A 13,776-nucleotide genomic window follows, 5' to 3' on the forward strand; every position below is an offset into this window, starting at 1 on the left:
TTACCAAAACTCGTTGTATAGCATTATGTTTAATTGTCATCATTCAGTTTTAATATTTTGAAGCCATCAACCTTTTTCATATTTTACATCCAGTTTTTAATCAGAAGCATTCAGAATTGAATGTCATACTTGTTTATGTAGACAAGATGAACTTGCTGTCTATAAACAGTTTCCATCTCTCTGGCAAAATATCTGTAGTGGTCTTGAAATATTTAACATTCATGAGAAATGTAAATGAGGTATCAAAACACATACACACACATACACACACACACAAACTTAGGCTCTTAGACTGGACAAAGCAATAGACTAGAATATTTAGAAATTGTGTCAATATTTCCTTTTATTTAAAGCATACACTTTTAAATAAATAATGAAAAAGTAAAGTGTGCTTAACTGCTCTGTCCTATTCAATCCTGTGTATTTTTGACATTCTTTTTACTTTAGTATCTTGTCATTCAGTTTGAACCCAGCACTGTATCCCACTTTATGGCTTTATCTAAAAGACCTGCTGTTTTTTACCCTGGTGTCCTTTTATTACCTCAGCACATGGGCAGTCTTCCCAGGTGCAGAGACACCAGATTTGATTTTTCAGGAACTTGGAAGCAACCACTTAACTGGTCCTGAATTTAACAGGCTATCAGTGATTTGTAGCAGGTGCCCTGGGCTACCCAGGGCCTCAAGTCTCACATTTTAAAATATAAATACAATGGAGGAGTTTGGTGAAGCAATTCCAATTTACATTTTGTTTCCTCCTACCGTTTCTTCTAACAATGTCTTAGAATCCAGGCTGGGTAGTATTTCATGTTTTTATGCCAAAACAGCTTTGGCCTGTCAAAATGTTTTATGACAGCTTGAATAAAGAACCATCAGAGACCCGTTTGAGATGCAGAAGGCTACTTCCAATCTAGTCTCCTTATCAAAAACAAAAACAAACAAAAAGTGAGAGAAAGAGAGAGAGAATAAAAAGGGAGAAGATGGCTCTTTCTCCAACTGCCTGACAACCTAGGAGGTTAACCTATTGTTTTCTTCCCTTCTCTCTCTTTCTCTTTCCCCTCTTCCCTGTACTCCTCTTTTTTCTCTGTCTATCCCCTCTCTCTTTTCTTCTTGTGTTTTTTTTCATGTTCAGCTTTAGTAACAAATGAGCATCTGTCAGTTTTATAAACTGCAACAATAATTGTTTAAGACAATCAATTTTGGATAAACAATCAACTACAGCAGAATAAATCAAGATTTTTAAAGCCCAATTTTCCTTTATACATTCCGCTTATTTTGTTGTTCTATGTTTCTTTTTTAAATCTGATCTAGATTTAATGTTATGACATAAGCACAGTTAGGCTGCAGTGTGATATATAAACACGTTGTTCGGAGAGTAGTAAGATTCAATGGAAAGACTGTTTGGTGGCTTTGTTAAAAAAACAATAAAGACTTTTTAAGGATATAGTGTAATTTTCTTCATTGCATTAATATAACCAAATATGCCTACCTATCTTTGTCTTGAACCAAATGAATAGATTTGGAATACTTTATTGTAATTGAATTTGATATAAAGTTGACTTAGCATTATCTGTTACCTGCATGCTTCTGGGTGCATTTAAAGATTTTAACTTTTAAGATGATACTCTGTTGTTTGAATTTTGACTACCTTTTGTGAGGCATACTGGCTACCTCCTCGAATTAGCTAAGATCTTCCAAAGCCTTATAATGAAAAGTTCATATAAATCACTTCTCTTTCAAATCACTGTCATAACTTGGTAACAGATCCCAGGAATATTGTAAATTTTCTAATTTACTCTGCACTTTGTATATCTAGCTTCTATTACCCTCAAGGTGAATATTAAACTATGTCTTTTTGAATATTTCTCTTTGATTTTGTGATAGCAGTCCCTCATATCTTGTACTAATTTTATGTATATGTCAACAGTGGTTGGTCTTTAAAAATAAATCAAAGAATAAGTAAGATGTCTAAATGTTTTTTAATATTGCTGTCAGTGTAGTGGTCTACCTGTAAATGAAATGTCTTATTTCCTTGGTGTATTAATTTGATGGATTGACTGATTGATAGGTTTCTCAATGTGTTTCCAAGTCCATTCCAACCTGTGGTATGGCTTGAAGTAGGCTATGATGGCTCTGAGTTTAATCAAACCTCTGGTCCGATAGGCACAGGCACGTCAGAAATTTCGGTGGATGTCTTTTTGATTTTACTGGAAAAGCAATTCAGTTAGTAACCTAAGAGTTGGATCCTATGCTACCAATAGAAGCTTGCAGATAATACCTAGACGCCAGCAGACTGGAGTAGTCTGTTAAAACTGCTGTGAATGAGGTGATGTGGAAGCAAGGTCACTGTTCCAAGGAGCACTCTGCATAATGACAGTCCTGGGCTGACTGCACAATAAGTGCTTTGCTTCATCACAGTCATGCTTTCTTACATCATTACAGTTAAATTTCCAGGCACCAAAACCTACATTGACCCTGAAACCTATGAGGACCCAAATAGAGCTGTCCATCAATTCGCCAAGGAGCTAGATGCCTCCTGTATTAAAATTGAGCGTGTGATTGGTGCAGGTAAGGCTGTTGTAGCTTCCTTATTCAGCTGTTCTATTTAGCCAAGATCGAAAGTCATATATCATAATGACAGCCAAATAATTATACTTCAAGTGTAGAACTCTTGCATTTACCTGAAAGATTGGAAGCAATGAGGCTATACTTGTTTATGAAATCTTAAAAAAGAACTGTGAAGGGAGCACATAGTAGAGAGTCTGAATATATGTGATTTCAACTGGGTTCTTAAGATGCTATGTCATTAGCAACTTCATAGTCCCTCTTGCTGTGTGACAAGAATAGCTTAGACTTTTAAACATGAGAATTGTATTGAATCCTGATGGAATATGCATTCCTATCTTTAAAACTGCCTTTTTTCTCTTTTATTTGTAGCAATTACCCATTGTACCATTTACATTAATGTACAAAATTGTATATAAATCAATTAAATGGAACACTATAAAGTTTAACTTTTTTCACCCCAAGGTGCTTATATATAGGAAGTGTAATGTGTAAAATTCCATACTTTAAAAATCTCTGATATATATCGTTCCTTAAACTTTAGAAGCAATCACAATGATTGTGATTTGGTAATATGCCCTGATGCTTTCGTGAGTAGATACTTCTGATCTAAAGGTTGACTCTGAAAGAGTGTTTGTTCATCTCACTGACAGTGACAGCCTATGTAACAGATATTTAGCGAAGCTTAGCTGCTATGAATGAACAAAAGTGTGTCTCCAATTTTAATTTTGTTTCACCCTTCATTTCATAAACTGTTTCATTGCATATGGGAAATAAAATTCCCCATCAATTTGAATGCATTCATTTGCACTTAGAAAAAATGCTTTATTAATTGAAAACTTATTTTAATATTTTAATCCCTTTTCTTTGAAAACTTGAACCATTTCAGCAATTAAAACGTGCCTGCTTGTTCTTTTACTTCAGGAGAATTTGGAGAAGTTTGCAGTGGTCGTTTGAAACTTCCAGGGAAAAGAGATGTTGCAGTGGCCATAAAAACCCTAAAAGTTGGCTACACAGAAAAACAAAGGAGGGACTTTTTATGCGAAGCAAGCATCATGGGGCAGTTTGACCACCCAAATGTCGTCCATTTGGAAGGGGTTGTTACAAGAGGTAGACACCGGTGATATGCTTCACTTATTACATAGAATGTGCTGGAAATTAGAAAATGGCACATACAACTAAATATCAAGTTGTGAACACACTGTATTTCTAAATGATTTTTATTAGTGTGTAACTAATAAAAAACAATTATTTTTGCTGCTACTGCAGAGTATAATCAAGAAAACCATGGGATTAGATTTGAAGAATAAATTTCAGGCCTAGGGTGACTGATTAATGTTTGTATTTACGTTCAAAAGCCATAAAAGTGATGTAGCTCCTCTCCATTTTATATAAAGTTTTACTTTTTTGTTTATTTGTTTTTTATTATTGTTGCTTACAAGCTAGAAATGAAAAAGGCAGGCAATGCCTGTGGCTGAGTGGATTGTGACCACATTCCACATTGCATGCCTGCCTGAGCTTAGTCCTGTGATTAGAAATGCTCCCTCCTAACCCCCTCAGCTTCTCCAAAGTGGACCATGGGTTGGTTTGGGGAAACATAGAGTGAGAGTGGGGTGAAAGAATGAGAAATTCTCAAGTGTAGGTCATAGATTGTGAAAAACCATTTTTTTTTCCTATTCTTTACTTTATTATTAGGGAAGCCCGTCATGATCGTGATAGAGTTCATGGAAAATGGAGCCCTGGATGCATTTCTCAGGGTGAGTTCCCACATCCTTCTCCCATGCACCTAGATTTGTGCCTGAGAGGGGTGCAAGTTGGTGAACTTTGTCTCACAGTATAAATGTGTAAACTGTATGAAGTCAGAAAATTATCTTTGAAAAATCACAGTTCTAGACTGGGTTAAATCAGAATATTTAATAAAATGGCTTATTAATATTGTTACTTGAAGTATAGAGGATATCCCAAAGCTGTGCAACTTAAGTGCCTATTACAGGGCAGCAAATAATTTGTAATGAATGGTATGTGATGCTTCTATAAATCCTTAATTATGACCAAACATAGTTTTACTATAGGAAGCTTGTCTATTTGGAATATGGGCGTGTTAACATTTTCCAAATAGAAAAAGAAAATAGCTAGAATGAGAATTCTTTTCATGTCTTCTTTATGGGATCTACAATGGCACATTTAACTCACAGTCATAAGCAAGGAAATGAATTAGAGGGATCATAATTGTCATGTCTCTATGATATGTGAAGTATCCAGTTTTCAGAAGTAATGCCCAGCAAATCCACATTTTCAAACCCATGTCCTCCATGTAGCATGTCTATATCTGTTTAGGACTAGATGATGGCCACTTTGGTTGTTAAGGTCTCTCAACACTGTAGGCTTGTACACTGTTGTGGGGTAGTTGTTGAGAGTTGTGTGGCTACCAGCAACACTACCAAAGGGGTGAAAGAAAGTAAAATCAGCCACTGCTAATCATTTTCTTTGCTAATTTTTCAATATTTTAAATCACAGTTTGACCCATTTTCTCTTTTGCTATTTGGAGAATAAACAATACATGTAGATCCCTTGCTCTATGCATTCTTAGACTGTTTATATACATGTTTTGGCATGTTGGGAACACTTACCTATCAAAGTTCATTTGTTGGAAACTCTATTTCCTAGCCTTGGCTGAAATTGTAGCAGATAAACAAGTGGGTATTTATAATAGCCAATTATTATCAGTTATCATGAAAATAACAAATGTATCTAAATAACTAGGTATTACCACAAATCTATCAAATTATTGACTATCATCTCAACCAACATGTGCTGTTTCCTCAGTAATTATCCATAATATACAGAAAATTAACTAACACTTCCTATTATGCAATGGTAAATTACAGGCATGCATACATTTTTTCCTGGTGATTTTGTCCCCTTTAAAGTACCACTAAGTAGACTTTTTGTTTTGTCTTCCTGCAGAAACATGACGGGCAATTTACAGTTATTCAGTTAGTAGGAATGCTGAGAGGAATCGCCGCCGGGATGAGATATTTAGCTGATATGGGATATGTTCACAGGGACCTTGCAGCTCGCAACATTCTCGTCAACAGCAATCTTGTTTGTAAAGTGTCAGATTTTGGCCTGTCCCGGGTTATAGAGGATGATCCAGAAGCTGTCTATACAACTACTGTAAGAAAACACCCATTATTGTACCTTTAATACCTAAGATATTCCAAGCAAGCAAGAAGGGCTTAATGTAAAACTAAACCCCAGGGAACATGCAAATTGACCTCAGCTTTTTGTGTTGTTCTCTTGAGGACATTGGTATTATTATTACAATCTACACATAAAACCAGAAAGTGAAAGAATAATGATAGCACATCTTACACTGGTGTTTTACTGCATTGGACTTACACTATGTAAATGTTATACAGTTAAATTCAACAACATCTAGATACTAGCTTATTATCACAACAGTAAATATAATCATATCTAATAAAATTTCCAAAAGAATGAGTATGCTAACTCATAACTTTTATGATATCAGACAAAAAAGAAGGCTTATGTGAAAATTTACTTAAATATCCCATTTTTCACTCCACTTTTCCTGGCAACGTGCTCTAATTTATCATTATCTATTCATTAGACTCTTAGCGTGACACCACACAAGGTCCATTAAATACAGTTGCCTTAGAAATGAGCACGTAATGAGAGCCTAATAGAAAGATTGGTAACTTTGAGTACAGAGAAGTTCAAGGTTCACAGACCTGCTGCTGCTGGGCTGTCAACTCATGTAGAAACATTTAACATAGCTGACGGTGAGCCCATAAATGATATATAAGCTACTGTGCATATTTAAAATGTCAACTTCTTTTTATAACAGGGTGGAAAAATTCCAGTAAGGTGGACTGCACCTGAAGCCATTCAATACCGGAAATTCACCTCAGCCAGTGATGTGTGGAGCTATGGGATTGTCATGTGGGAAGTAATGTCTTACGGAGAGCGACCTTATTGGGACATGTCGAATCAAGATGTAAGTGATTCCTTGTATAGACAAGACTCACACTTTCACATCCACTTCTAGTGTAACATAGTTGATGGCTCATCAGGGATAAATTTCTGTAAATTTATAAAAACATAATTTCCTAGCTTGCCATCATTGTTAGTGCTAATGATGATAATAATTTTCATGAATTTGAGATTCTCTTGGTTTTATTATGTTTTTTTTATTTAGAATTATTACTTTCTCATTTTTTTTTCATTTTAATTCTATCTGAACAATAGAATACTAAAAATGATAGTTCCTCCTTAATGATGATATTGGTACAAAGGGAAGTTCTTAAAGAGTTGAGTAAAAACACTGTAGCAGAACAGGAATCTCTCAACTGCCCTTTAGAAAAAGAAAGCCACTAGCAAATGAAGTAGCCGTAGCGTTGTATTTCTTAAGGTGACATAGATAGAGGCAAGATTAGGAATCTGCTACAGCTAAAATTCAGGTATTTTCGTTAAATTGGTATCTTCGTAATTTCTAGTTACCTATAGCAAGTTTCTGTGGCTTTTAAAGTCACATGCTGTACATGGGGGTGCTTTTTGGTGCTTCAGATCTCTGCATTAACTTAAAAAATGTATGCCTGGAAAGAGGGAGGCTTTTAATCATTTATAGTGTTTGGTATTTTGAATTGAGTGATTAGCTTTTTCCTGGTTTTGTTTTGTTGGTAGTGTTTCAGAGACAAAATCTAAATGATGCTTCCTTTTGGCAGGGGCAGAGTTGCTAATATTTGACAGGTTTCAGTGTCAAAGATTTCATGGACTGTCAAAATATGGCAAACAAATCCTTGGGGCAGAGAAAGGGAATATTTACATCCCTAGATACTCCATAGAGTTTCATCTCTTCTGACACCTTCCTTTCATACTTCTTTCAAACGGAAAAGGATTGACAGGAATGTAAGATGACTTAAACTCAAAGTTTACCTAACTTACAAAAATGACAGAAGTACTTGAGAAGGAAAAAAATTCAATTTTAAGTTTAGAAATTACTCTATTTTTTGTTTTTCTTTAAAATAAACATCGCAAATAATAATTGTTTTAACAAAAATATTTTTGTTGATTAAATAATATTATAGCTGGAGTGAGGTTTAGTTTTGACTTCAGCATTTAGCAACAGCATTTTAACTTTTTCATCTTGAAGGTCTGAATTCAATTTGGGCATGGGTTTTTGTAATACAAAAGATGATCTACATACTGAGTTTATAAAGAGAAATTTATATTCATATTCTTATTGGAGCATTCTTTGTCTTAAAGTTAAACATTGATATATTATTTAAGCAATCATGCTTCATTTTCATTGTTGAAATAGAGATAAAATAGATTTTATTTTTCTTTTCAAGAGAAAAGATTCCCTTCTGGAGTCTGACCAAAGTTTTTAGCCAGTCAATAGAACTGTGGATTCCCGCTGCATGAGGGACCTTCTCTGTGCGCAGGAATATATTGCATTTCCAGAGATGGTTGCTCTAATCAGACTTTATCATATATTCAAGTGCCCTGCCATTGAGTTAATTCCACAGCCCTCTGGATAGATTTAGCAAATGAACTGAATTACTTTGCATTGCTTAAAGTTATCAGCTAGGCAACTGTGAGGTATTTTAGAAAGGCCACAAATTTCAAATGCATTGGATTTTAAAAGACTTTTCATAAGACACCATGAAAACAAGATGTAAATTTACAGTTATATTCCTAGGCAAAATCTACAAACATCTAGACTGAATGTGATATGAGATGAAGTGTCGGTACTCGCAATAAGGAAATAGAAAGGGTGTTGCTGGCAAAGGAGTCGGTGGTTCTTGTAGCAGTCTGATGTCACTCTGGACAGAGAAGAAAACAAGAATATGGAATGAAAAAATAGGTGTATACATGGCCAAATATAGTCAAACAGGTTATCACTTCATAAGCATTTGAATAACCTTTTTTTATGTTCAGATAACTATAACTTTCTGGAACTTCAATGCAATGGAAGCAGTTTAACATGTGTTAATGAAATCAAAAGTTTAAGCTTTACCAATACATTTCCAGCTTTCATTTTTCAGAGCAGTATATAGATATTTGACTGTTTTATTTAATGGTCTTTCAAAGAAAAATCATTATGTGTTTACAGGTGATAAAAGGATTCTTGCAAAGTTTGAAAACATTCTCTTGGCTTTCATAGAGCCGCCTTTTAAGTGGACTTATTATTGATTGGTCAAAATGAAATATTTATTTTCAAATAATGAAATTTTAATATTACTATGTAATTCTTTTTTTAATAGTACTCAAGAAAGTTTTGTTGGTGTTGTTTTGTTATTACTTTAATCAAAGCACAAGGCAGATAAATTATCCATTTCACTGATAGATAGTTGTAAGTGTGGTTTGAAAAGAATAAACTTTCATAAGTGTGATTTCTTAAATCCATCTCTTATAAGGTCATCTAAGGACAAACAGACATGCCTCAGAGGTCCAGAGCTCCTGACAAGCTTGCAGAAGATCAAGGTTCAGTTCCCTACAAGCACATAGGGCAACTCACAAACACCTGGAACTGCAGTTCCAGGATTCTCACATCCTCTTCTTGCCTCCACGGATAAATATTGTGCACATACGTACATGCAGAGACATGTTCATACATATAGAATAAAAAATAAGAGCTTTGAAAATATAATATGCATATGTCTAAATTTATTTGGGGGAGTAATTTATGCCCCTTCTACTTTTGCCTTTTAAAAGTCACCACTGGTTTTATGGCTTTATATTTTTATGTTAAAATAGAAACAAAATTACAATGTTGACTAGTTCATTGCCAAAGGTTAAAAGTTGAACAATGCCAAGCTGCTCTAAATGGAGATGCATCCTACAGAGAGTCTCTGGTGCCCCTCTAGTAGTGGCCAACATTGTCAATGGGAACAAAACATCTAGGTTCAAAGTAAAGTCTCATGCTAGGACATATTGAAGTTTTGTACTCTGCTACCACTGCTCTGAATGTGTAGCCCACTATATCTTTAAACATTCAAAGATATTTTGTTTCCCACTGATGTCAGTGTTTTTTTCTACTACAACAGTAGACTTCATAAGTTTCTAGAATGAATGGGATACCTACAAAAGTTCATTAACTTTTTCCTTCCTGTATGGGATTTAGTAATACTTACTTCCTTGGCGCATAGTACTGAATGTATGTGGGAGCCTAAGCTCAAGAATCCTAAAATACATCATGAAAGCTTGGAGCCCTGTTGAAGAGTCTCATGCCAGAAGGATAATGAAAGAATTTTAGTTTAAAAGATAGTTTTGAACATAAGGAAAAATAGATATTTCTTCCTATAGTATTCTTGTGAGGCAGCCTAAAAAGTGCAGATGGGGAAACGCATTAGGCAGTAGAGGAGGTGATGAGAACTGACCTAATGCTGTAGATATTGAAGTAAAATTTTGTCAAATTAGAAGAATATTATACGTGTTCAATATAAGCAACTTCGGACATATGGGAAGCCACTCTTCCAGTGGGGAAAATATTTTCCCAAGTATTAATTATGTGGTCATTTTAATGCATACAATTTTGGAAGTTATTTACATTTCACAAGTTATGGCACGGTTTAAATCACTTAGCCTAGATTTTTTTCAAAAGTACATGTACTTTCCTCTAAAGTGTTTTACATACAACACTTGAATCCAAGAACAACATTGTTACTTGAATGTTGGGTAACATTTTGTTATAGCCCAGTGATTAATTACACGTACAACTCTTGAAGAGGACCTGGGTTCAATTCCAAGTACATACGTCTCACAACTCTCCATATTTTCAGTTCCAGGGGGTCCAACACCCTCTTTTGCACACACAATGCTACTCATACATACATACAGGCAAAACACCCACCTGCATAAAATAAAAATAAATAAAACCTAAAAATATGATTCCATGTGTATATGTACATATATTTGTTATATATACACATATGTGCAATCTGTGTAGAGATACCATTTATGTATGTTTGCCTGTGGGATAAATAGTATGATAGAGATGTAGTTCTGAGGACTATTTCCAGTGTACTTGCAGTTGGGAATCATCAACTTTCATATAACTTCTGTTAGTGCTCACAATCATCACTGGTTAATGTTTTCCCCTTTATTGTTGTTCAGAAATAATCAGTGCTTACAGAAACAAACAAGATTTTGTGAAGAGTTACCCTGAGACCATAATTGTACTCTACAGGAAGTGAGCAATTATTTTCTTAGTACTTGGCGTATACTATTTCAGGACTCAGAACTATGAAAAAGTGCCAAAGAATTGCTTATGCATAGAAGAGAAAATACAATACCACACTCAGCTTTCTGACTGGGACAACTCAAAGTACCACTGGAAGAAACAGGAAAAAATTGAAGGGAAAGTGATACATTCAATTTTAAATAAATAGATTGTGATAAACATGAAAACTGTGGGCAGAGATTTTTGGTAAACTGATAAAATGCAGACAACTGTGTAATTTAAAAAGGTTTGGCACTAGAATTTTGTAGTTAACACTTTTTAAAAATTGACAAAATCAAGTTTATTTATTTACCATTTTACCTTATAATGTACTCGTGCATATGTCTCTTAAATTACAAAATGGACTCATCTTTGTTTTTCACTTGTATAATATAGACTTTTCTTCTAAAAATGTTGATTCTAGCTACATCATTTTTTTTATCCTCTAATTTACATATGTTTTAGTGTGCTATTCTTAAAAGAGAACATACATCTTGTGGACAGGTGTCCCTAAACCTGTCAAGGTCATTACCGTTTATTGACGTCAGTTATTTGTTTGACTATATCTGCCTTTATTTTCTTCAAAAAACTCAAGATCAGTTGTTTTGTGAGGTTTCTTTTCCAGAAATTCTTTTTTCTTAAAGTTTTAATTTTGTTTGGGGAATTGTAATGTATTTACAACATTTATCCCTTTCCTTTTCTTCCTCCAAATCCTTCTCTATAGATCTTCCTCCACACCCTCCTTCAAATACATGTTTTTTTTTTTTCAGATGTTATTGCATGCATGTATGTATAATATATACACATGTATTCCTAATACTTGTATATATGTTTTCAGGCCTGACACGTTAGCACTAGACAATCACTTGGTGTGCTCTTCCCTGGGCAAAGCCACCACTCACACTTTTGACTTTCCTCTGTTCTTTGTGTAGAGCTGGTGACTCACGGGCTTTTGCCCATCTGCTATAGCATGTTTATTGATGTCATTCTGGTTTAGTTCATGTTTAAGGAGCCACGTTGGTGATACTTTATGTGGGGGACTACTGACATTTTTGGGCGAGACAAACTCACAGCAAACTCCCCGGTTCTCTGTCTCTTACAATCTTTCTTACCCCTCTTTCGCATGTTCCCTGAGCATTATTGTGGGAGTGTCTTGTAGCTGTTGTATCCTTGGTGACTAGGCTGTACAACTCTGTATTTTGAATGGTTGTAGTTTTGTATAGTGGTCACCGTCTGTTGCAAAAATAAGTTATGGTTATTGGAGGAGAAACTACAACCAATAATTTACTAAATCAGCATAATCCCTAAAAGCAATCTATAAACATTTTTCTTTATACCCACAGATTTTTTCTTAAATTTTTAATGCTATCATGTTAGCCTGTGTAAAAGGATTGTTTTTCTCCTTTGGGTAATATTGTTTATTTTTTAAAGCCCTTATTGGTATTGCTTACATTCCTATTATTTTTCCCATGTTATCAGATTAATAATGAATTTAGATTTTTAAGATCTTTTTTTTCCTTTTCATATAACTAAGAGCATTGATGATAAGAAACCTAAGCTCTCCAATGTCTTTACAGAAATGTTTTTGCACACCTATTTTATGTTTTTAATTAATATTCAAACTTAATGCAATAATTCCCCCTGGATGTTATTTATACATAAATTGTCTGTGGTTAAAAAAAAAAATTAAACCAGTACGCTGAATCATTAAGCCTTGACTAAAACCTCTTTTCAGATTTCCACTCGGAAGCTTTCTCTATGCTTGTTTCTTTCCACCTTCTACTGGCAGATAGGTGAATGTGGAGAGAGGAAGGAATCCAGCCACCTTTCATGGGCCAGAACAAACTGTCCAGCAAGCTCTAACACCACATGACCGGAAACAGTAGCCTTCACGGTTGTTAAGAGGACAGTGTGTTCAATAGTATGTTCTGACACGGCACATTCTTTAGTGTGAACTCTTCTTCTACAAGTGTCCTCTGCACTCATCAAAAAATGAAACTCTTTGGCTTACGTTCAGTAACTCAATTTCCTTTTCCACTTTCATTATCTTTTACTTCTATGCACATGTGTATTCTTACAACTATATTCAGCTAAGAGAGTTCCATAACATGTCCCCTTTTGAAAGCCTCTGGGGTGGCATTAAAAAATATTTCCATCTCTTGCACCCTGTGTGAACTTAATTGCCGTCCCCTGTTGCTGAATTAACTAGGAAATGTCATCATATCCTGCACCTCATGGACCCCATAATAACAAGCTTAATATATCCATGACTGTTTTGGAAAGAAAAAATGAATTTTTTTTTTGTAAGCAGTATGTCTCAATCTTATCTGGATAAATCATTTTGCCTTCCAAGCAATTCATTTCATTGCCATTGCAGCTCCATTGGTAATATTTTTAATGTCCTTTTGGCTCTCAGGTCATAAAAGCAATAGAAGAAGGTTATCGTTTACCAGCACCCATGGACTGCCCAGCTGGTCTTCACCAGCTAATGTTGGATTGTTGGCAGAAAGACCGGGCAGAAAGGCCAAAGTTTGAGCAGATAGTCGGAATTCTAGACAAAATGATTCGAAACCCAAGTAGTCTGAAAACACCCCTGGGAACTTGTAGTAGGTAAGAAATCTCCAGTGAGATGGAACTGAATGAAATTAAAATATCCACATAAACCATTTGTCTCCTTAGCTTCATGCCAATTCAAACTGATGTCTGTGTTCAACCATAAATCCATACTAAAATGCTTTGTTTACAAAGGTTTATTGGCCTTTTTTTTCTTTTTCAGATGGTTTACCTTAATTAGTATTTACAGAAATCCATTCATTGTTATTGGACTTGCCTTTTCTTAGAACTTCTGATAACACCAGATGTCTTTCTCAGAAAATCTTTTGGGTTGGCTAGGTTTTGTGATCAGGCGAGAATGCATGATATCAGGCGTGGATTGTCATTATCTAGCTTTGATCATGTGGCTCTAG

At 34.9% G+C, this 13,776-nt stretch overlaps 1 protein-coding gene across 6 annotated transcripts in view; it reads left to right on the plus strand.

Moving 5' to 3' along the window:
• Epha7 (EPH receptor A7) overlaps positions 1-13,776 on the plus strand; it is a 150,391-nt gene that overhangs the window by 130,017 nt on the left and 6,598 nt on the right. For 3 of the 6 annotated variants that reach the window (XM_028872740.2, XM_028872742.2, XM_037202480.1), the window contains exons 10-15: positions 2,440-2,565; positions 3,487-3,672; positions 4,258-4,319; positions 5,530-5,739; positions 6,434-6,583; positions 13,227-13,420. In XM_028872740.2, coding sequence (XP_028728573.1) covers positions 2,440-2,565; positions 3,487-3,672; positions 4,258-4,319; positions 5,530-5,739; positions 6,434-6,583; positions 13,227-13,420 — 928 coding nt within the window. Of the gene's footprint in view, positions 1-1,129; positions 1,858-2,439; positions 2,566-3,486; positions 3,673-4,257; positions 4,320-5,529; positions 5,740-6,433; positions 6,584-13,226; positions 13,421-13,776 lie in introns of those variants that run through there. The other 3 variants (XM_037202479.1, XM_028872741.2, XM_028872743.2) reach the window with 2 other exon arrangements.

This window comes from Peromyscus leucopus, chromosome 2, assembly GCF_004664715.2.
Source record: "Peromyscus leucopus breed LL Stock chromosome 2, UCI_PerLeu_2.1, whole genome shotgun sequence".
Lineage (NCBI taxonomy): Eukaryota > Metazoa > Chordata > Mammalia > Rodentia > Cricetidae > Peromyscus > Peromyscus leucopus.